Genomic DNA, 25,331 nt, shown 5'->3' with positions numbered 1-25,331 from the left:
AGCACAGTTAGAGATGCAACAATTAGTCAATTCATCAATCGTTAGAAAATTAATTGGCAACTGTTTTGATGATGATAAGCACACATAGCAGGCGCTGGGTGAGTGGCCTGCCTGCTTTGTGCCAAACAGCATAGAAGAAACACTGACTTTTTTAATGTGAAACTGGTCTATTCAGTGTTTTTACTAGTGTTAATCACCGGGTAGAGGCTGGCCGAGGTTGATTTGGAGAGGCAGAGACCTCTGTGGATAACTCGACTCCCAGTAAAAACTTCCTAAACAATGAACACTGAAGGAATTCTAATCAGGAGTTTTTTCAGCTGGTTGCAGTCTGCAATCCTAGTGCTACCGTGGCACAGTACATCTAACTCACACTGCTAGTGTGACAAAGTTGGCCTACTTCATTTTACTATTTTAGCACACTTGGAAATGCAACAACTACTTGATTAATTTATTTATTGATCATCAGAAAACTAATCGGTTCCAGCTTCTCAGATGAGGGAATTGTTACATTTCTTCATACATTAAAGTAAACTGAAGATGTTTACACAATTCACAGTTAGTATTAAAGACACAGATAACTTTTTTTCTCTGCTAGTAGTAGCAGCAACAGCAGAATGGTGATTATAGTAAATTTGAACAATAAGAGGGAGCAAGAAAGCCTTGCTAATAGCAATGTATTGACATGTCTATATTTTTGACAACACTAACTAGGGCACAGTAGTTCTACCAATAATTCCTCTGTTCTAAAGGACACCTGTGACTTTATACTGATGATGTGGCACTGTAAAACTACCATTTATAAAATCTACTATCAGTGAAAAAAACTGCTAAGAAGCTAAGGCCCCAGTCACACAGGAAGTGCACTGCACTGCCCTTTAAAAAAAAAGAAAAAAGAATGCAACAAGTAAAAAATGCTTGCTGCCCCTTTTTATTGTTGCCAGGCAAACACCCCATCACCTTACCCTAACCCTTTCGTGTAATCAACCTGTTGTTTATTTTTATTAGTTTTTTTATTTTATCTATTTCACAGTAATTAGTTGGTAGGTTCGAAAATGGACAGGCAGAGGGTACTTGCTGTAGCTCTGGTTGAGGGAGAGAGGCTGTCAGCAAATAGTTTATTGGGCACAGGGAAACTGAGATCTGTGTGGGCACATAAGACCCAGAAAAAGAGGGTGGATCATGGGAAGTATCATCAGCTGGTCTTGGAGCTTCGCTTCCATGATGGCCATTTCAAGAACTGCACTGACATGCTTCCACGCCTGCTGTTTTCTATTGAAATGGTGGTAACTGAGGTTTGTAAAGTCATATAGCTCTGGGCATCCAGCAGCTGCTACCACCAGTTTCTTCTCACCATCTGTAAACTTGTTGTCATGACCACCACAGAAGGCCTGCCTCTCAAATCATCCACTTGGACAATGGGAAAAAAAACAAAGACGACGTGGGGCGCTTTTATGCTCTGAGTTGAAGTTTTTTCAATTCGAGAAATTCAGAGCACTCTGGCAAAAACAGCAAGCGCCTAATGTACAGAAACACAGGGCACATAGCAACGCAAAATCAGCAAGCAAAAAGCTTGCTGATTCTCATTTCTCCGGGGTCTGCCCATTGGTCCGACAGCCCATTGTTCCGACCATATTAAACCCATTGTGCCGAAGTCCCGTTGTTCCGAAATCATCATGATGCCCTGTGGTTAAGGTCTGGTTAGGTTTAGTCACAAAAACCACTTGGTTAGGGTCAGGAAAAGATCATGGTGTGGGTTAAAATGAAAAAGAAAGTGGGAAACACATAAGCCATGAGCCTGCTTCGCCTCAAGCCTTTCCCAGCTGACCCAGAGCCGGTCGCGGCGCACCATCAAGGCAGAAATACGCCTGCCGGGAGCCATTTAGCACTGCGGAGAGCTCCCCACACAACCCGGACCCCAGAGTTAATAACAGGAGGTTATGCTGTTTCATTCTCTCCTCTCTATGACACTTGTATCTCGACCAGTAGCCTACTTTTGTTGCGTTGCTGATCCTCTATGGTACACAAATACAGTATAGCCTAGTATAATCACATATCTGAACAACGGGACGTCGGACTAATGAGAGGTCGGAACAATGAGAGGTTGGAACAATGCTACGGCACCCATTTCTCCAGCTGCTAAAACACTTTCTGTGTGAACAGGCCTAAGGCTCTAAACTGTGACGCTTCCAAACAAATCCATGCTGAAATACAGGTGTGTTTTATGCTTATTAAACAAAAGGACAACTGTAATAACTAAGGCAAGGTTTATTAACAAAACGGAATGACATGATGTGACATGATGCAATGGTCAACAGAAAATATCAGAGCCTAATTTACCTTCTTTATCTGAATGCCTCCATACCACTGTGTGAACAGGAAAAATAATGTGAAACCACACCCCTGTGCCAATGTGCAGCCTAATCACACAACAAAGGCTAGGTACATATTCTGGTTCCTACACTTATGCTGTTACTTTGACTTGTCTGATGAACTTTACAAGGAAATGTAAACGCTACCAATTATTGCTTAAACAGATAAAAGGGCATTTTACCCTGCCTAGTGCCCCCCTGATGAATACTCCCTCTCCCCCAGCTCTTAATAAACTACATTAAATGAGTCATATTGCTGGCTGATGAGATAAGCTCCCTGGAAGAGGCATACAGAAACAGTTGGTCTGACTGAGGACATGAATCAGCATTCTTTCCAGCTCAGAGCAGGCCTGTCCAAACCACTGGCTTGTGTCTGACTGCTGGTCGAGGAATCTATTCTGAGCCCATCCTGGTGAGTCAAAGCCACGAGAGGGAGAGAGAGAGAGAGAGAGAGAGAGAGACAGAGAGAGAGAGAGACAGAGAGACAGAGAAAGAGAAAAGGCTGCATGTCCTGCTACCCTCATGGTTTGGTTACATCAATCAGGGCAGCACAGCACAATATCTTCACCCTTTCTAATAGTCAGTCAAAGCAGTAGAGGTATGAGAGCTGACATGTCTTTGCATGCCCATTCTAGCTTTGGACAGGCTCTTCTAACACCATTTCAACTACTAAATGTGAGGATATTTATTAATTACAGTCATTTCAATCCACACTCACTACTACAGACCTTTAACTAGTCTAATTAAGCAAATGGCTATTAGCTGTGGTAATTTACAAATCTAATCTGAATTCAAACCCAAAACTTTAATTCTTACCACAGGATCATTCTAAAACATATCTAAAACCAACGAGTTGACCGTACATTTTACATCATTTTCAGACTGATTGTATGGCCAGGCAACTCAATAGCCTACCTGTTATATTTTTGACAGATGAAAAATGTATTATATCACTTATAGAGTATACCATACATTTGATTAAAAAAAATTGCACTTCTTAAAAATATTTCTTTGACCTTGAGGCTTTCAATAGGCTTTCACTGTGATGTGCTGCTGCATTGCAATGCTTTTTTCTTGTGCCTTCACTCTGATGGAAATAATGTGTTTAGCTGTATTTTGGCAAAAAAAACCCCACTTGACTTGACTAGATGTACAGATGGACAGCACAGGGGTGGGTACCACTGCAGTAGTGGTTTGAGAGGTTTCCTGCTGTGAAAACCTAATTACATTGAATTACATTGGAACTGTAGACCACAGATGCTGTTCTCCTTCAAAGGCACTACAAACACCACAAAGAAAAGATTATTTTTTTAAAGCTATATCCCATGTTACAGGGTGGGAGTGGCTGTTACTTAAAAGATCTTAATTTTAAAACTTGTTTACAAAAATTCTGTCTGTGATGAAAATATTCTCAGTGTGGAGGGCTTTTCTTACTGTTGCTGCAGGACAGGGGTGTCCAAGCTGATTTAATGGGAGCCAGATTAGACAATGTGAAAATACCTGGGGGCCAGCTGTTTATCACATCATATGGGTTGTTAGAAAAACCCTGTACAAATGGGACTCAACTGTTTCATTTTTCAGTGGAAAAAGAATTCAAATCTGCTGACTTTACACTTCTTTGCTGTAGGGCTGTGTATTGGCAAGAATCTGGTGATACAATACGTATCATGATAAAAGGGTTACGATTTAATTTATGCAATACTGTAAACTAGGTGATATTGTGGTATATCTTAATAGAATTTTAGGAAAACCTTCATAAAGAACAGCCCACCACATGCATACATTTTGAATAAAAAAGTTATTTTTTGGCTCTCAACACAAAATGATCCACTGCCACAAATTTTTTTCATGTCAACTATTAAAGATCGATACAGTATTTTTGAGAATCAATGCAGTAACACAAAACATAAAATCATGATACTCGAGTGAATCAATATTTTCTTACAACCCTACTTTGCTGTGGCCATGTGTGCTACTTAGTAGGTCTGCTGTTAGGTAACTGTTAGTTTGTTTGTTTATCATCTGTTAATGAAAACACATTAGCTTCACCTGTGTAGCTCCTCCTTGATGCATGGCTACAAACGGTATGATAGTCCTGCCATCATGAGGTGAACAGAAAGAATGCATATGATCATACTTGATTAACCAATATTGTGTAGTGGGCCAAATATACAGTAGTATATTAAACAACAAGCCGAAACTGTTTAAAATTGCTCCATGGGCCTGATTGGCCCCTGGGCCAAACTTAATATATGCCTGCTGTAGGACATTTAATCACACACAGACACTCTGACAAACACATTCATGTATAGAGGGTGTTTACTTACGGTTCATCTGGGCCATGTGTGGGCATCTGTCCTGTGAGTATATAAATAAAACAATAAATACAATATTAGAAACTGTGTAACCAAGCACATAATTCATATTTAAGAGGGACCTGTTGGCTTTATGACTACATGCAAGGGACCACCATGGCGTCTTGGTTACTTAAAAAACTACCAATTAGACTTAACAGTTTTTACAGTGCAATAAGCATTCAAGGTTCATTGTTGACATCAACAGTCAAAGAAAAACACAAGTTCTCTGAACAAGCTATTGGTCTCATTAAGTCTTTTTTAAACAGATGATGGTCAAACTAGAATTATCACATTGCAGTTGTACGCCTTTGCAAACCAGTCATGTTGCACCTACAATTTACATCCATGACTGTGAAAACATGGATGCTTTACACATATCAACAGCACAAAAGATCTATACAATGAGCACGGTTTCACGGTGAGTGTCAACAATTCAGTATCTGACCAAATGTCTCCCCCTCTGTTCCTGAGATGTGATGTTGAATAATGGCCAGAAAAGTATTTTTGCAGAGCACTACGATGTCCCAGTGAAGTTCACTTTTGACATTTGAATATAAAATGTCTTCACTTCATCATTTTATCCTATCCTAGACATTTGTGTTAAATTTTGTCACAATTAGTGTATGAATCCATAAGTTATGGCCAAAATCATATTTTCTGGAGACACAGTGACTTTGACCACCAAATTCAAATCCTTGAGTCCAAGTGGACATTTGTGCCAAAAGGCATTTTTGAAATATCGCTCTCAGGAGAAGAGATTGGATGACTGGATGGACGGGCAACCCAAAAACATAATGCCTCTGGTAATGGCTGACACCAACACGAATGCATAAAAACAGGTAATTACAAGACGGAGTGTTTCATTTAACTTATAAATAAATAATAACTAAGTCTATGTATGAATATGAATGTGAACCTTACCTAGTTTGACATACAGGACGCCTGTGGCAGAGATGACCTTGTGTGAGTTGGAGGCAACACACTGATAATAGCCGGTGTCTGTCGTGTCTAGGTCCTGGATGCGGAGCTTGGATCCTGCGTCTGTCTTTCGGATGGTTATGCGTCCCTGCTCCTGGACCACAGGGGCATCGTTTTTCAGCCAGCGGATGGTTGGTCGTGGGTTTCCTGTCACTTTGCAGTGTAGCGTGGCTGTCTGGCCCTGGAAGTGGGTGATGTTGTTGACTGGCTCCACAAACTCCAGGAAATAACCCTGAGGAGCTGAAACATAAAGGTTAGAGGTTAAAGGGAGCATTAAAACTGACATGGGGTCGACAGAAACTTATCAACTATAGAGTGCAGCATTATTTCAGACAGAGCATTGATAGCCCCTTTTCCACCGCAGGAGCTTTTATCAATTACCCGGAATTTTGAAAAACCTCTGCGCGTTTCCATCGAAATTACCTGGGTAAAAAACTTTCCCTCAACCTCAAATTTACCCTGGAAAAAGGACCTAGAAGGGGGGTAGGACTTTTCAGATTACCCGGAATTCTTGAGGGGCGGGGTTGTTTGCAGAAGAACACTGATCGGTGGAACACACGCAGCGTTCTGCATTTTATTTCATTTCTACAAGCTTCACTTCGTGTGTGTTTTGATTAAGGATGGGTACCAGAAACTGGGACTAAATTCGCCCCAACGCTATATTATCAAACACTGTAGTACTGATAAGCGCTAACGGTATCAGTTCTTTTGTGCCGGCGCCAATCGCCACTACACACATCATCCACATACACACCGACGCGACACGGTAACCGGTGAACAGCCGAGCTGCTGCAGTGGAAACAAAGTGAAGAGAACTTGAAAATGACTCGAGTTGATGGCAGCTACACTCGTTACTGTAAGTGACATTAACCCTTAGCGAGTAAGACGCCAATACTTTATCAATACATGTGTTCAGCAAGCATGAACAAAAAACATGTAGACAGCGATATTCAATATGCTCCGTCCACAGTCTCTCATCCACCGACACTAACGTTATGTCTTACACAAGGACAGCACGCTAGTTCAGCTGATAGCAAATTGTTACTAATAAGCTCAAATGACAGCTGTCTGTATGTAGACTAACTTAGTTTGACACTTATCTTAAAATACTTTAAAAGTTAGCAGCCCCAACTCTCTACACCAGCATGTAACCAGCCAAGCTGGCGGAGCCAAATACAGGGCACACACCGAATCGTCTACGTCATCATGCTAATTTGAATAAATTTTCCGGAACTTTGAGGTGCAGTGGAAATGCAAACCACACAGATTACCAGGTAAACAAATTCCTGGTAATAAAATTTCCTGGAAATGTTGGTGAAAAAGGGGGTAATATCAGCTGTTTCAGTCATGCTTCACAATCATTGGATCATTCTTCAGCAATTTCCAGTCATATTCATGCAGATGTACAACCCAGTCATTATAACCTTGCATTTCTCACTATCACTTTGGTGATGTGCTCATGCCAGCACTGTTTGCTGCTGCAACTGTCTTCACTTCTTGAGGTTACCAGATCTGAATGTATAATTATTCACTATAAATAGTCAGACCGCCTGACTCAGGCCTTTGGTCCAGGTGTCCTAAAATTCAAGTGGCATATTTCTACCAGTGAAAGACACAAGATACTGATATTTAATGCAATGGTTTGTAAATCCTTTTTGACCTATATCCAATTAAATAAAGAGCAAAGACAAGATATTTAATGTTCAAACTGATAAACCTTTTTGTTTTTTTTGTAAATATACACTCATTCTGAATTTGATGCCTGTAACATGCTCCATAAAGGTTGGGATAGGAGCATATTTCCCACTGCGTGACATCACTTCTTCTTTTAACAACACTCACTAAGTGTTTGGGAACTAGGGACACGGATCGTTGAAGTTTTGAAAGTGAAATTCTTTCCCATTCTTGCCTAATACAGAACTTCAGTTGCTCAACAGTCCGCAGTCTCTGCTGCCGAATTTTGTGCTTCATAATGTGTCACACACTTTTAATGGTCTTCAGGTCTGCACAGCAGGCAGGCCAGTCTAATACCTTAACTCTTTTACAATGAGCCACTCTGTTGCAAAATGTGTCTAACTGTCTTGCTGGAATAAGCAGAGACGTCCCTGAAAAAGACGACATCTGGATGGCAGCATATGTTGCTCCAAAACCTGAATGTACCTTTCAGCTTTCATGGTGCCTTCACAGATGTGCAAGTTACCTATGATGCCATGGGCACAAACACAGCCCCATACCATCACAGATGCTGGTTTTAAATTTAGAGCAAGAAACAATCTAGATGGTTCTTTTCCTCTTTAGCCCAACACAACGTCCATGATTTCCAAACACAGTTTGAGATGTGGACTAGTCAGACCACAGCACACTTTTCCAATTTGTGTCAATACCAGATGAGCTTGGGTCCAGAGAAGTCAGCGGTGTTTCTGGATGTTTTTGACATATGGCTTTCACTTTGCATGGTAGAGTCTTTACTTACATTTGCAGATGCAAACACAAATGGTGTTTACTGACAATGGTTTCCAAAGTGTTCCTGAGCCCATGTAGTAAAATCCTTTATACAGTCATGATGGTTTTTAATGCAGTGCACTCTGAGGGGTCAAAGGTCACAGGCATTATAAGCTGGCTTTTAGGTTTGGCTCTTCTGTGCAGAAATTCTTCGAGAAAGGTTGTTCTTAAACTGCTGGACTATTTGCCCACACTGTTTTTACAAGGTGTCCATTCTTGCTTGTGTGTAAGTGAGCCTTCGAGGATGCCCCTTTAATACCTTTCAATGACACTATCATCTGTTACCAGTTCACCTGTTTGCCTGTGGAATGTCCCAAACAGGTGTTTTTTGAGCGTGCCACAACTTTCCTGTAGAAGAGTCTTTCATGACCACAGATTTGTCTGGTGTGGAATGACTGAACATGACAGATGTTGTTTGTGTACTGCAGAGCCAAAGAAACTGTGTTTCATGTTTCTGTGGGTTTTTATTTTCTTCTGTTTTGTTGTTTGTTTGCAGCTGAATTTAGTATTCTGTATGACACAATATATTTCAGCCAGGAAGTACTGTATCTGCTGTTGTGGCCACTGCTGTATTGTATATCATATTTGGATGTGACTTGTGGGCTGACAAACAGGTATATCTTAGCAACAAACAACCAGACCAAGATAAGACCAAAATATACTCCATATAAATAAACAACAGACACACAGGCAGATCTGTTCATACTACACTGGTGTCAGGGTACGCAAACCACACGTGCATTCAGCATGTGTGGTCAGTGCATACAGTCCAGTCATAAATTATGTAGCTCTGCCCAGACGTCATGTTAACCGTCATGTGTATGAACAGATGACAACATTTATGTCCCGTGGACCATCACAACTTTGCAGGGTTACATGTTGCTAATGGGAAATCCCCTCTACCATTTCTTGTAATTGAAATGTCATCAGATGCTCCTAGAGCTGAAAGAAAGCTTATTTGCTCACTACTACGTTAAGTGTTTAACCACCTCCAAAAAGCAACAAAAACTGTGAACACAGAATTATTAAACAAAAAGTTGATCACTGCCAGTTCTACACAAGTGTTTAAATCACAGCATCAGTGACACACACAGGCTGGAGATGATCTAGGTTTCACTCAGTCACCTGAGAAAGAGACCCAACAAACCTGCAGGACAGCTGAGTGCGCACAGTAGAGTATGATGGAAGGGTAAGTGCTTCGCAGACCCTAACTTTCAACAAAGTGTGCTTGAGAAGACTTAAGATTTGCCTTGGACCTTAAGAAAGTGTGAAAAGAAAGATTTTCAGTAGCGCTGCAATTAGCCAAACCAAATATCATAGTTTCCAGTGTGGACTTTTCAGAATGACCTACAAGGGTCAACCAAAAATAATAATGTAATGCAATGGTGTCAGATTCAGTCCTGCTTGTCAGTCAGTCAGATTAACAGTGCTGAACAAAGTGTTTTGATAGGACCTCAGCACTGCAGACCTTACACAGGAATGTAGACAGGAATGGAGATTTTTGGCTGGCCCTATAAACACAAAACACTTACTGTCCCTGAGTGAGTGAGTGAGTGAGTGAGTGAGTGAGTGAGTGACTGAGTGACTGAGTGACTGAATGAGTGAGTTACACCATAGGTTAGTTTAGTGTTGGTGTTTCCCCGTTGGCTGTTGCTTTTTCATAACGAGTAGGCGCAACAGTGTTCCTGCTGGTAATGGATGGAACATAGTGTTGGAAGGGCAGGAGACCACAGGGAGGGAAAGATGAGGAGAAAGAAGAGTAGAGGCAAGGAGAGGAAAATGTGCAGTAGAGGAGAGCAGGAGAGGAGAAGACAGAGAGAAAGATGAGACTTTAGCCACTTTTACAATAGGGTTAATGCTGTATATAAGGTACGATTAGAGAATGGGGGTTGTGGACAGCTGGCAGAATGGGATTATGGGCGGCACGGTTATGACAACGTGTTATGCATGCCACCCACCAAAGGAGAGTTAAAAAGTAGCTGTGGCAGTTAGCTGCTAACTCGAAGAGTAAGAACAGTGGCCGAAAATGTCCACAAATTGGGAAAACAATGAGGTCTGGGAGCTCCTCACCCTCCGAGCAGAGGATGAGATCAGTCGCCATATAACAGAGACGGTAAATGATTGTTATTGCCATGATATGCCTTTGTTATTATTTATAAAGTGCTGCCGAGGCATATGTTATATGTCACACTAGAGAACTACTCATCACTCCTCTTTTGATTCCACAATACCAAGATGCTGTCTAAAATCAGTTATCAATTCTGTGTAAAAATGTAGAGGAGGCGTACAGAAGGGACTTTGATGTGGCTCTAAAGCACCATCTCTGTGTAAAAAGGACTGCTGCCTCTCTAGGGCGGGAATTTCACCCCATTATTCCATCTAGCACCTAGTACTGTGCTGTGTATAAGGTATGATTGTACAGTGGGGGGCCAGAGTTTTCTTGCCTCTGAGCTGCAAAGTTTCATTTCTGGGGAGGTGCACGTCAGGCTACACTGTAGGCTCTGCAACCCCGACACATCTGTTATATGTCACACTAGAAGCTGCCACTGTTGTGTTACATGTCACGCCTCTTTTGATTCCGCAATGCTAGTGGCATGGTGCCACTGCGGTTTGGTTCTGTGTAAAAATGCAAAGGAGGCATAAAGAAGGGACTTGTAGCAGCTCTATAGCACCATCTATGTGTAAAAAGAATTCTTCAAAAAAACTTTCAAACACAGGAAGTCTGGATGGGACCCAAATTGGCCCCAAATACCAAGGTTCAGCCTTGATTGCACCATGCCTCAAATGGTAAGTTTTAATTTTTCAAACAATGCCTGCAATTTTTGTCAGGACTGTTTTACTGTAAAAGGAACATCAAACCTCCTGTTCCACAAAAAACACTGCACCAGCAGTCCTCAATTATTTGACTCTAACATATTTTAACCACGTGATATACTACATCAGAGCACTTTGAGAACAACTATTACTGGGACTGCTACATATGACTGCAGATGAACATTTAGAAATTCACATTATAGACACCACTGAATATCTGTGTAATTCTCCACACTGATAGAACACAGTCTAACAATCATATAGTAGGTTTTAACCTCGTCTTTTTCCAGTACTCCTGACTTTCTGCTAGGATCCCTGTTTGTTATGCAGATTACTGTATAAGGAAAGACAAAAGGAATGGTTTAGGTGCAGAGACACTGATAAACACACACACACACACACACACACACACACACACACACACACACACACACACACACACACACACACACACACACACACACACACACACAGAAGTCCCCTGGTTCTTAGTAGCATCTGCATTTCGAGCAGCAGACAGGCTCTAGAGTTTACGTAATGGAAAAACAGAGATGCGTGCCCAGCTTCTCATCCTGGCAAGCAGAGCTCTCCAAAAAGCAGGCTACAGATGAGTGATGCAACCATGCAGCTCTTTAATTATAATGTCTTCATCCTTCATTTAAGCATGTACTGCAACTTTCAACTCTGCAGAAAAGGAAAGATGAACAGCTGACATGCAGATCCCAAACAATATTTCATGCAGCAGTGATCAAAGGACTCAGAACAAACACTGAGGACAGAAAGAGAATTCTGAGCCCTGGGGATCAACGTGGCTCTGCAGTTAGGGTATGTCATGATAATATGACCACAAAAACAACGTGACATGAGGGTCTGAGGATAATGTGGGTGGTATGCTGTACAGATTGTAAAGCCTTTTGAGGCAAATTTGAGATATAAAAAAATTGACTTGACAGATAAGTAGCTATGGGAATCCAATGGCAGAGTGATGTTACATAATGTCACATTCCAGGGCCATGGAGAACTTGGCTGTACCTCTGTGAGGGGCAAACCAAACCTGTCTTCCACAAAAAAATGGATGTTCAAGGGAGAATTATGTTATTTATAAGTAGTGCTCATTGTGGTGAACCAACAATGGACCCCTGCAGCACAATATCTATGGTAAGAGGGCTTGATTTCACATCATCAGCCACCAACTTTTCAGGTAATGAAACATTAGAGGTCTTAAAGGCCCAGACACACCAAACTGATATCAGAGAACAAGCGGTGACGAAAGCTGACTGTTGTGTCGCCTCACATTGCCTGTGTCTCAGCCAAAAAGTTGCAACTGACCTCACCACAAAGACTACAGCTGACAATAACAACACAATCCAGTGTTGAAGGAACAGAGTATATTTACCATGCGCTAGCAAACAACAACATAATCAAGTACCGTTTCTCGTTGCTCATGCAACATGTCAAATCACTCTTCCGAAAGCTGCACCTCAAACTGGAGAGCATCCAAGCAGACACATTGCAGCCAATCACCACATCCCAACACGGCTCCTCCTTGCACCACAAATATGTCCACCTGGACAAGCTGTTGCCTCCAGTGTCCCCTCAGGGAAAAGAACATTCAATTCCTTAATAAAGCCAAATGTCTCCAACTTTACAAAGACTCCATTTCCAACACTTTTCCAGTCAAATGCTTGAATCCTCCCACAAAATTTCTCCTAAGGTCAAACCCACATTGAATGCTGATGACATTGCACTGGCCACAGGTATCCCTAACCTGTTTGTTCCACAGAAATCACACCATTTGAGTTCCCATTTGCCTTCTTTTTACTGTGACATCACAGTTTGTAGCTTTGTCCCACATTCTCCATTCTCTAAGCCCCTACGTTGCCATTTTCTCTCCATCCAACAGATGATCTCTTCCCTTCTACTCCTACCATCTCACTGCCACATCTTCACTCATCAAATATACCTGGCCTTCCCCACTCACCTTCTCACCTGCATCACCCAGTCACCAACCTGTTTTCCATTCCCTCTCATTAGATCCTGATCTACTTATTCCAGCCCACTTTATTTGTTCACTGTGGTAACCTGTTCCCTGCCTGTCTTGGGTTCTTGCCCTCCTGCCTTTTAGGTTTAAGGGGTGATTTATGAGCACACACTTAATGATCATCATTTGAAAACCTCAACATCTCTCTATTAATGCTCTGAAAAACTTTGACACCACAAATAACTAATCTGAGACAACTAGGATTTGTACCCAGATTCATTGTAAACTCTGACTTATCCATCTCACTGCCAACAAGCAGAAAAATAACTTCATTAAAGCTTTCTTAATCTGCAACATGTTAGTCTGGAGGTTTAAACTCATGTCCTCTTACAGAGTTGGTAATTAAAACTAAACTTTCATCTCTGTCAGCGAAAACTGATCTGAGTTGAGACTGTTTACTTACATCACAGCTACACTCACAGGTAACTGAGCCTCCTACCTGCCTGTCAAACAGCATCAACCCATAAACCTTCTTCAGCCAGTCTGGACTGAGTGGAGTCCTGCGGGAATCAGCTGTGACAACCGGTGGCTGGTGGCTGCTTGCTCTGCTGACATTCAGCGGCTAACGAGTGAAGCTAGCTGCTAACAGCCACTGCCACAACTAACAAACTCCAAAAATCTATTCAGCAGCTCCACCATCCACAGTCAGACACACACAGCTGCTTATTTACTGCTGAATTACAGCTCACAACTCACACTAATGGCTGACGCTGCTCCGGTGTGAGTGTTTTTGCTGGCTAGTGAAACATCCTGACGCTGACTCTTTACTGGAGTTTACCAGCCTGTTCTCCATGCATCATTTGAAGATAATTGTAAGCACAGTCATTCCCAGCTATTAATATGCGAAAATCCACGACTAACATTTTTATCATGTTTCGTCTCGTCAGCAAAAATGAAACATAGATTATGTCCTAGTTTTTATTGTCAAGATCTATATTTAGCTCATCATCTCGTTTTCATCACACAGAAAAGGTCATTTACGAACAATTTTCGTTACAGTTTTTGTCAACAAAATCAACACTGACTGCTGCAAAACACTGCAAGGTAATGACAAAAAGATCTTCAACCAGGTGAAAAATGAAGCCCAGTCCAGACTCGAATACAGTGTTATGCCTGCATTAATCACAACAGCGATCCATGTTTGTTACCCAGTTAAGGCTGTTTTATTGTAAACCAAAACTTCCACTCTCTTATCAATCACCCTTCTCTTACAAACTGTAATGCAATCCTGCAGAGGTAAAGGCAGCTTGCCTGCAAGCATGCTGAGCCCACTTTCAATAATAATGATTCCCTTGGAGATTCACACATCATCATTCCGAGTCTAGCGCTACTTTGTGACTAGTAAGATACTTTTATGGAGGCTTGACTGTGTCAAATATCAAGGCCGAAGTACTTGATTGATTAGTCCTATCCCCAAGAGATAGAGGCAATGAAAAGCTGCTTTCTCTCAAAGCCAGCTCGCTGGCAAGTGTCCAAAGCCTGATCCACTTGGACAACCAGCCTGTCTGTCTGAGAAATGACTACTCAGGGCACCAAATGACACCAAAAGTGGTTGTGTCGGACTTAACCTATCTTGACACAGGGGAAAATCCTGAATTAAACACAGAAAGCATCTAGTCTAAGATGGATAATAAATTATGGTGTATTTATGTGATGATGATTGTTTGGGAAATCTTAGGTCTTAGGCCCTGACATACAAAGCCGACGATCAGCTGTAAGTCAAAATTGGGCCATTAAAAAGCGTCTGCCGCCCTCATCGGTGCGGTGTATCCCACACCGCTGCCTCTCATTGGCCCCTGTGAGCTTTTTTTTTTTTTTTTTGCCAATTCAGCGTGTTGAATCAACGTCGGCGACAGCTGAGCCGTTGGTGAATGGTGAATTTTGATGGGCAGGTCAGCTCAGCTCACGAGGAGAAAAATGGAAGTGAGGAAACTAAACTAAGCTAAAGTCAAGAGAGAGTGAGATCAAAACAAACTTATTATGTAGGGTAAGATTATTTTTCTTTATCCATTGAGTTCTAAAGCAGAGACATTCCATCATAGTTTGTGTTATTGATCATTGGCGCACAGTAAATATGCTCTGTTCTTTTTACATTGGATTGTGTTGTTAATGTGCTAGCTGGCTAACTAGTATCAAGACCGTCTTCAGTTTCCCTTTTAGAATGACAAATACAGAAAGTGCCGTCTGCTGGTGTGAAGAGTTATTTCCATCCACGCAGGTGCAGAATGTACATGCTCTGACACTTACCAGTGGCTCAACATTGACCAACAGCCGATCGTCAGATTGGTGTGTCAGGGCCCTTAGAGAGGAGCATCATAGACAATGACCCTCACCCTCTCCACAATGTCCTGCTCACCCACAGGAGCACCTGAAACAAGAGACTGATGCCACCACGATGCAACACAGAATGGTACAGGAAATCTTTTCATCCTGTGCCCATCAGACTCTACATCTCATCTACCTCATGTGGAGAGATGGACAGCCGAGACACAGGGTGCTGAGGAGGCTCCAGCCTCCATTCCAGCTCTGTATCATAGTGATCTCTTTTCTTTCTCTCTGAATTACTGTTGCTCATAGATGAGATTGGATTCTTTTTATCATTACAACTCAACTCCTTAAACCTGATTTAAAGGACATAGTGTGCAGTAATGGAACATTAAGGGTGATGTTATTGACACAATCATAAACATTCTGTATTAACCATGCACTGTTACACCAATCTATACTACACATTTGATATTGTACATAGGACCGATCTGATAATAATCAATTGTACGAGAGCTGGCTGAATGAATAACAAAAAGTGACCTCTGTGACCTCTATGAACAGCCCTACAACTTATCAAACTCAAATAAGGCTGCCTTTACACTGCCATGTCTTGATACCCAATTCCGATTTGTTGCCTATATCCGATTTTTCCTGACTGCTGTTTACATGTTCTATTCATCTTATTTTTCACGGAGACACGGAGGCATAACAGAACACAGGCAGCTTCTGTTTTTTTGTGCGACACTTCCGGTCCAGCACTCTTGACCACTGTGTAAATGTCCCATGGTATTTGCTACAGTGACATTACTATGTCACTATGGAAATTACTGAAAGCAATTTTAAGGACTAACTTTAAATATTTGAAGTTAATCATTAAAGAATAAATCACCTGGAAAGTTGGCGCTGCTCCACATAATTTAAAAGGTAACTTAGCCTACACAGAGCGGTGGGAATGTCCGTGCAGCTGCAGACGGGTGTGGCTGGATGATTGATAGGTACATGCTGATTTGGGTGCTATCAGAGCCGATCCGCGCATCACTATGGCTTAATAATTAACTCAATAAAAACAACCCGTCCTGTGTTAGGAGTGTATGTCGCTGACAGAAAAAAGAAAGAAAAAGAAAAAAAAGATAGAAAAGCAGCGTACACCTCACATATTTATTTCTCACAGCTGTGCACACGTTTGGCTGGCATGAGGAAGCACAGTCTGCGTGTCTGTGTGCCGAGGGTGCGAGCCGCAGCTTCAGCTGCTCAGGTAGAGAGGCTGTGTAGCCCGGTGTGTTTTTTCGCTGATTCGGTTCTGCAGGTTCTCTGCTGGTACACTGGAGACGGGGATCAAGCAGTTTGTCTCACTCAGGATAGATTGTGCTTTTTTTGGTTCATAGTTTTTGATAACCGTGCGATTTATTCGGCTTTCCTTCCTTTCCCTCGCTCATGAGCACGTCATCAAAATGCGCTTTCGTCCCATTATTCATGACGCTACGACGTGGATTGCCAGGAAATATCCGATCTGTCTATTTAGATTACAGACCTATTGGCAGATATCTGATTCATATCCGATATATTTCCACATGTGAAGGAGGCCTGAATCTGATCTGACAATATCTGATATCATGCGTTTTTTTCCTGTTTACACGTTCATGTTACAGATCTGATCTGTGCCACTTGAAAGGAAAAAATCGGAATTGGGTCACTTGAACCATGTAGTGTAAAGTAGGCTTAATAAGTGAACAATGCACTTTCAAACTACACCTAAAATTATGATTATAACAAGGAAAGAAGAATTACAAAGAAAGCTCTGCAGAGTTTCCTTTCTGTTCTAAAGAATGATCCCTAAATTCCCCAAACTATTACTGCTCAGTGCTTACTTTAGTCCCTGAAGGACTGACGGTCATTGCAAACAGTCCTCACGTTGTACCATTCTTTTCCCTACCCTGGTATTAAATACACCCTGCAGCAGTATTGAAGCTTCCCCTTAAATTATAACATGATTGATGCTTACAGGCCAGGAGGCTGCACTGAACACCCACCATGCTGCATGACAGAGCTAAGTCCTGGAAGGACAGGGCTTAATAACCAGAAGGCACAAACATTAACAAACCTGTTTCAAATCATTAATGAACTCTTTAAAGATGATGGCCATACACAAAAACGGCTCCAGCTGTAATGAACAAGAAGTATGTTTTAAAAGAATACTTCAGCAAAGTCACCTTTTGTATATCAATTACTCACCATGTGTTGAATTTGGGAAGAAAGCTTGTTTTTCTTAAATGCCTGCACAGTGACAGAGAATCCAAAAAGGATGAACATTTCTTGATGACCTGAAGTAAATGGGGACCGCGTTTATCAACAGCACATCTATATCAACAATTGAGCACAGTGTTAGTTCAGGCAGGACATGGTGTCAAGCTTAGCTCACATCCCAGCCACATCAGCTATTAGGCTTGTTTGAGATGAACTACGCCTCGCCTGGAAAGTAGACGAGAGCAGCCGCAGCGGGGGGTGGTGACAAAAAGCCGCAGTGAAGTCGGACAGTTTCCCGACAGTTTCCAGCAGCCTTCAGTCCGTACAGGAAGTCACAGACACACTTACATCCTGTCTGGAATGATGTCAATTCATTAAAAAAGTGATCAGACCCATATATCAGTTTGTTTTCACCGTCAGTCACACAACATGTTTTCTGTTCACAGAATAAACCTTCAGATCAGACAAATACAATCTTAATCTCTAAAATTCAACAAAAATTAGTAGTTTATCTAAAACGTCATCTTGTTGAGTCGACGTCTGAACCAATCAGCTGTTAGATCAGGTGAGAGCCAGGCGGTGCAGTCGGTGGAGAGCAACTGCAGCGCCTGGCTCTAAAAACTGTGGCCGCCTCGCTCTCGCGGCTTTATCGCCGTCCACTTTTGTAATACGTCAGAGCAAGTTGGGATGAAGTCGGACACAAAACTAACCGGCATGCATTGTGCGCCGATCGCCGGTGATCGAATCTGCGCAGGACTGGCTCATCTCGAACGAACCTAATCTCAAGTAGCTCAATCAACTGATGGATCAGCTGATTGATGGAAGGGAGTCAGCTGATAGATCACATGATCACTTTCTATGTAACTGATCGGCAAACCTCATTCAGGGTGCCCTATTTAAACTGCTTTGGCCTGCCTACTGTTGCAGCTTCCTCTGCAAGCCGCTTTGCAACCTGCCTCCACCCTAACTCCTACTTCTCATGCTGTGTCTGACTTATCAGTGTCATTTCTGTTTATCACTGATGCTGCTCTGTTCTGTTCCCAGAGGGTCTTTCCCACTGCTCTCTTTGCCTCAGGCTTTCCATATAGGCACATAGAAGGGCAGAATGGTTTGCTCTCTCTACCTCAGGCTTTCCTCATATGCGCATTGAAGGGCAGAGAGGTGTGCTCTCTCTGCCTTAGCCTGTCCATGTGTGTGGAAGGGTGTGCTTTGTCTGCCTTAGGCTCTCAACAGAGGCCCAAGGAGGGGCACAGATGTCCCAAAACAGAGCCACACCGCCAAATATAATACTGCAATGGAAATACGGTTTCTTTGACTAAAGTGGTCCTGACTGAATTTCCATTTACTTGACTATTTATGAGCTCGAGAGCAGAGTTCAAATGGCATGCAGGCTCAGGCAGGCTACTAGGCTATGCATGAGACAGTTTGTACTTAAGTGCTTCAAATCATAATGTTTTAGTGAAAATGCATGTGTTTGGGAAGCACTGAGCATACGACTGGATAAGTGATACTTGGATTATACAGCATCAGTTGTATAATCCAAGTTTTAGTAGTTTTGCTGTTGCTAAACGTGGTCCCCATTACTTTAGTTCATTAAGAATATTCCCCTTTTTGGAATCTCTGTTCACCATGGAAGCATGAGAGAAAAAAAGTAAAGAAATTCTGATGGACATGATTTATAAAGATATGTACATTTGTGTTAGAGGTTAAAAAAATGTAAAATGGGTCAATTTGCATTGGGAAGGATTATATTTGAAATGAAAATTCTGAAAAACCTTTTATTGCCAAAGATTTTTCCGAGTTCACTTTTTGATCATATAATTTTAAATGAAATTCGGTTGTCTTGAACCATTTAGCAGTGTTTCTTCACAAATTCAAGTTCTCTTAATAAATTCAAGGTACCACATGGTGACTAAATTGATAAATGTAGTCATTTTGCAGGTGAAGTATTCCATTAAAGCATAAGACTGGTACTATTTATTTTGATATGACTGTCATCAAAAGAAACACCAGTTGTCTGGTTCTCATCACTATCTGACTTCCCTACCCCAGGCCCACTGGTTTGTACTGAAGAAATTCTTACATACAGCTTCTGAAGCACATACTTGCACTCATCATCTGTGTTGTATCCTGGATACACAGGGTGTTTCTGGTCTTGAAACACACACCCTCATCCAGGTTAACTGATCGAGGTTGACCTGGCCTCTGCCTGTAACCAACTGTCATTATAGTAATTCCCATAATGCCCAGGGTTCTGTGGGCCTTGCCGAGGAAATGACTTGTAAACCATTCAATCCATTTAAGTGCAAGCATTGGTTATTCTGATAATTTTGGTTTTAATCAGGTATTTGATGCTAGAATAAGGGGGTTTGGATATCATGATTGACATTTGTTTGTACCAGTCAATGTGCTTGCGATCAATGTGGCTGCTGGTGACTGGTTCAGACGGCGGGAATTCGATACTGCTGAAATTGCTACTATGCAGAGTCTGGCTCCACATGGCATCACCAGTGCAACATGGCAGTGGCCATATCCGGGCTATTTTCACATGATTTTTGTACCGTTGTCAGTCTTTATATATAGTCACTTAAGAGGATGTGGAAGAGGGAGATCAGTTGGAATAGTGTTGTATAGCTCAGTCCGAGCCACGTTGTGCATTACATTTACAGCCAGGGCTGCATGTGAACAATGGATTTTTTCTCAGCGCACAAACAGAATGGACCGTGGGGAGATATTTGCTGAATTTGACAAAAAAAGGTGTATTGGATTAGAATCACAGACTGCATCTGTAATGCTTAATTAATCTATAAGCAAGTTATTGAGTTTATCTTTTGCGACGATGTGCTTTATTCCTTCAGGATTAGTATGTCAGTGTTTAAAATCATGTAAAGCTGAGGACTGCTGGTATAATGTGAGTATTTGCCACCCTTAATGGCAAAATAACATAAACAATTTGTACAGTTAATGGAATAACATCATTTGTTCAGATAAGCAGCAGAGACTATACAGCAGCAGACACTATAAGCATGTCTGACAACTTACAGGCACTTGGTATGATTTACATTGGCAACAACACAACATGTGATCTGCACATCATTACAGTCACATCATATGTAACCATGATATATGTATGGTAAAACAGAGAGATCTCTGATAATAGGTATAATTAATAAGGTGTTTTATGATTATACCATTAAAAGCTTGATAAAACTGTGTTAAACAGGAAAAGCCAAGTTAAACACAAATGAAGAGCATCAGTGTTCATTTATAATGATGATGTTGTCCCTGGCCTGGCCCTAGTGTTTTAACCTGTGATTTACCTAAGCAAAAGTCAGCATGGCTAAATGGTCATAATATATATTGACACCTAACTGAAAACCGAGCTGAAAACTGAAGCCTGCGCAGGAGTGCCAAAAACTGCAGTCCCTTTGATGGCCACTTGAGGCTGGTTCCAGAAGCCAGTCAGTCTCCATTGCCCCCTATGTTAAAATGTCCAACTTTACAGAAGAAATAAACACGTTTACAGCCTGGTACAAAAAACAGTTTTGGTCTCTAAAGCTAATTTCCCCCTTTCAGCAACTGTACAGAGGGTGAATTTTACTCAGTCATTTACATTTTATGAATGCCTAAAATTAGGCATTATTGAGGGAATTGAGCGACAAGCTGTCTGCTGACAGTGTCCCCAGCTTCTCATTCAGATCCACTCCTCACACCTCCACGGCTCCTCTCTCCAAATATGGATAGTTCTGGATCCTAAACACCAAGATGGTGACAGCCTTAATGCTGAACTCGAGGCTTCAATAGAGTGCTCCAGGGATGATGTTTTTCAGTAGGCTGATGCAGAAGTTAGCATTGGCCTGATTCCCTCATCAAAAAGCCTACAGGATTTTTTCATTGGATTTGGGATTATTGCAAAAAATAAGCTCTGTGGCAAACAAACAAACATGATAATCAGTGAGATAATCTTCACAAATGAACACCATTTTGATGCTTCCTAAAGCCTAAATGCAATCACCAGAGGTAAAAAGCTGGCATTAGGCTATAAATGAACTAGAGTTGCATGACTTAACATCTCTACTGCAGCGAGGCTGTGAAGCCATGTTTGGTGTGATGACATTCTGTAGTCTTATTTTGCCACTTGTTAGCAACTGCCTTTTTTAAGATGGGTAAAATCCTCAAAATTCATAGTGGAGTATTTACTGGCATATTTTATGTCGTAGAACAAAATGTAAAAGTCTCTTGAGCTTGTGTTAACCACAGACCTTATTTCAGACATCTAACCAAAAACCCATTCAAAAAACCTACTGACTTCGAGACAAGGGAGCTGGGAGTGGTACTATGCTAACTCATTTCCAGGTTTTAGGGCTCATTCCTGGGGCACTCTATATGGGAGTCCACAAACCGATGGTTGACATCACAGTCGCTACGTCCATTATTTTTACAGTCTGTGATTGACAATTATAGTATGCTACATTTTATTACCAGAAAAAGGAGTCACACAACACTGATTAGTTGTGGGCAGTTATCTGGGGAGATTGGCAAGACCCGGGACACGGTTTGCACAAGTACACAAACAAATTTCTAATTTCAGACCACACCATCAAAATAATGGCTTATCAAGTGGATAATGAAGTTGAAGCTCACAAAGACGTGCCCCCACCCTTTGTCTCACTCCCTGTGACATCTCCAGGCCCATCATTGGTCCCCGTTTGATGCTCGTACTTGATCTCCATCACCCCTCCCCTTGACCCTCTTTCATCCCTACATATCTGTCACTGATTCATCCCTCCAACAACTCCTCAGTGTTCAAGGGGGCAATACAGAGCTTACCACAGTGCTTCCATGACCAACGCATGTTTTCAATTGCATTCCTGTCTGAAGGAAGAGGTGATGAATTGTCATAAACAATAACACACAAGATTTTTTTCAGGTGGATTTTGTATAAAACAAATGAGATACATATACATTTGTGAGATTTAGAGGTGTTGGTAGGTAGACTCACAAGTCAGTCTTTAGATGCTTTGCTTAACTAAAGACTGATGTCTTTCTCCCTGATTTTGTGTTTAGATGGGTGGATACAATTTCAGAGTTTAGAAAAACCCCCTACGTTACAGAACCAATAGTAAATCCGCAGGGCGGTCCTTCGGTTGCTCGCTGAACTCTTGTGCTCGTAAACAGTCCGACTGCGTTAAAAGTTTTAAACAAAGTCGCTGTAAGTCCTTAATTTCCACAATCTTGTGGACTGAGCACACGTTTGATAAAACGGAGTTAAATCTCTCGGCATCCATTTTCAAACTCTCTGTGTGTTTGTGTCCTTGCGGACGAGAAAAAGGGGAGCGCATATTTCCGGGAGGGCGTGTCCTTTTAAAAAATGCAAGAGGCGTTGCTTTGTTGCCGGCAGTTTTCTCCGGTGTGTTAAACACTTTAGAAAGGAGTGTCCCCAGACTATCAGAAGCCGGAGATCTCTGATTGTCTGGTGGTGAGACTAGTTTGTAGATGACTTTTTAAACTGACTGCACACACAGGCAACCGCTTAGAAAACAAAATGAGACATATTTATCTTACCTTCACCTGTGGGTGCAGCTCCACTCTGAGCTTCAGCTCCATCTGTATCCACTGACAGACCTAGATCAGCTGCAGAAACAGCCACAGACAGGACACGAGTTAAAACTAAAGCTGAAACCAACCCAGTCCAAGGAACAACATCAGGAACCATTTGTGGAGGCTTGGCAGTAGTGGAGCTACAACTAAGAAGTTTGTCCTAAGGATGGTGCTTGAAAAGATCATGGGGCCATTAACACTAAGAGCTCATCTTTTTGGAAACATATATGCTCAGTAACATTCATATATCAATCAATCAATCAATCAATCAATCAATCTTACTATATAATGATGAAAACTCTGTGTGTGTGTGTGTGTGTGTGTGTGTGTGTGTGTGTGTGTCTGTTCCACGTTTTTCTCCTCACTGACTTGGTCAGTCCATGTGAAATTTGGCACAGTGGTAGAGGGTCATGGGAGGATGCGAATGAAGCAATATTACATCAATTGGCCAAAGGGGGGCGCTATAGCAACCGATTGAAATTGCAAACTTTGAATGGGCATATCTCATGCCCTGTATGTCGTAGAGACATGAAACTTTGCACAGAGATGCCTCTTCTCATGAGGAACAAATTTGCCTCAAGAACCCATAACTTCCAGTCATATAGATTTTCCGCCATTTCGAATATTTTGAAAAACACTTAAAATCTCTTCCTAGGAAGTTTGACCGATCTGCATGAAACTCGGTGAACATAATCTAGAGACCAATATCTAAAGTTCCCTCTTAGCAAAAGTTGGAAAACTTACTAAAACTGAGCTTCTATAAGGCAATGACTTTAACTATCTGCCTTTCAACATGCTACCTCAACTACTAATGTACAGTTTTAGCCCACTAACTATCCCACTATTGGCAATGGTACTACTGTACTTTCAATAAAGCAATTGTAATATCAAATTCACAAAAACTCGGTCTGAATACATTGCTCTTCTTAATGGGTTCACTTGACTATCTAATCTGCAATTTCCTATGACCTGTATCCCAAACACACACCATGTGAAACTGTACGTGGGCAACTGTGCACTCAATGGGTATGGACTAGTTTTATTTATAAAGCCCAATACCACAAATCACAATTTGCCTCAGAGGGCTTTACTGCATACGACATTCCTCTGTCCTTTGGACCTTCACAGCGGATAAGGAAAAACTCCCCCCCCCAAAAAAAGTTAACAGGGGAAAAAAAAAAGAAAATATCTATCTATCTATCTATAGATCTATATATATCTATATTAATATATATATATATATACACATACATACGTGTGTGATATACAGTATATGTATTATATATACATAATAAATTCTGTGACAATTTGGCCAGATATTTAGAAAGAGTTAACAACTGACCCACAGCATCATTTTTGAGGCACCAGTAGGACTCAGACTCAGACCTCATCCCCCACACCATTCCAGCGTCACAATTTTGGGCTGCAACCAGGGGCTAAAACGGGCCAAAGAAGAGCTCTGCCTCCTTATTTAAATCCATGACCCTTCTGATATGGGAGGGTAATGTGTGGGAAACACTATGCTATCTGGCTAACTAGCATCAGAACGGTCTTCCATTTTTCCTTTTTGAATGACAAGAACACACTACTGCCAACTGCTGATGTGGAGAGTTATTTCTGCTCATGCAGGTGCAGAACATTCATGCTGGTTTGCCATCGGCTGTATCCTTTGCAGTGTGCTCATGTGCAACTCTTTGGTTGAGATACAGGCGACATAAGGTGATGCAATAGTCGGCTTTTGTTGCCGCTAGTTCTCTGAAGTCGGTTTGGTGTGCCTAGGCCTTTATCCAAATTCATCAAATCAAATAAGGCCAGGAGAAATATTAAAAAACCCAGCAACCCAGATAACTACCTTTTCTCCCTGCTGAGGTTGGGAGGAAGGTACCAGATACACCGGGCACTTCTCAGTTCAGCTGTGAGGCAAACTGGGTTTTTGCTCTGATATACACAATGCATATCTTTTTTTATGGGCAACATGTGTAATTGATACTTTGGCTGCTCTGTGTGATTGGGCCTGGCTCTCCCTGGTAATCAGGATCAGACGCATGTGAGCAGACACAACATATGGCTCGGTTATTAACTTGACTCTACTTGGCATTGGCTCCTGCCTTCCCTGTGATACAGAGCATGTGCTTGACAGATGTTGGTGGTGGAGGA

At 41.7% G+C, this 25,331-nt stretch overlaps 1 protein-coding gene across 2 annotated transcripts in view; it reads right to left on the bottom strand.

Annotated features, from left to right (window-relative positions):
* The window catches only part of ror2 (receptor tyrosine kinase-like orphan receptor 2), a 92,856-nt gene that overhangs the window by 18,514 nt on the left and 49,011 nt on the right, over nt 1-25,331 (bottom strand). For both annotated transcript variants that reach the window (XM_050052667.1, XM_050052668.1), the window contains exons 2-4: nt 23,139-23,207; nt 5,648-5,944; nt 4,697-4,727 (exon numbers count right to left, since the gene is read on the bottom strand). In XM_050052667.1, the coding sequence (XP_049908624.1) occupies nt 4,697-4,727; nt 5,648-5,944; nt 23,139-23,207 (397 nt within the window). The remainder of the gene's footprint in view (nt 1-4,696; nt 4,728-5,647; nt 5,945-23,138; nt 23,208-25,331) is intronic.

This window comes from Epinephelus moara, chromosome 9 (genome assembly GCF_006386435.1).
Source record: "Epinephelus moara isolate mb chromosome 9, YSFRI_EMoa_1.0, whole genome shotgun sequence".
Lineage (NCBI taxonomy): Eukaryota > Metazoa > Chordata > Actinopteri > Perciformes > Serranidae > Epinephelus > Epinephelus moara.
This window is presented reverse-complemented; position numbering and strand designations above follow the sequence as displayed.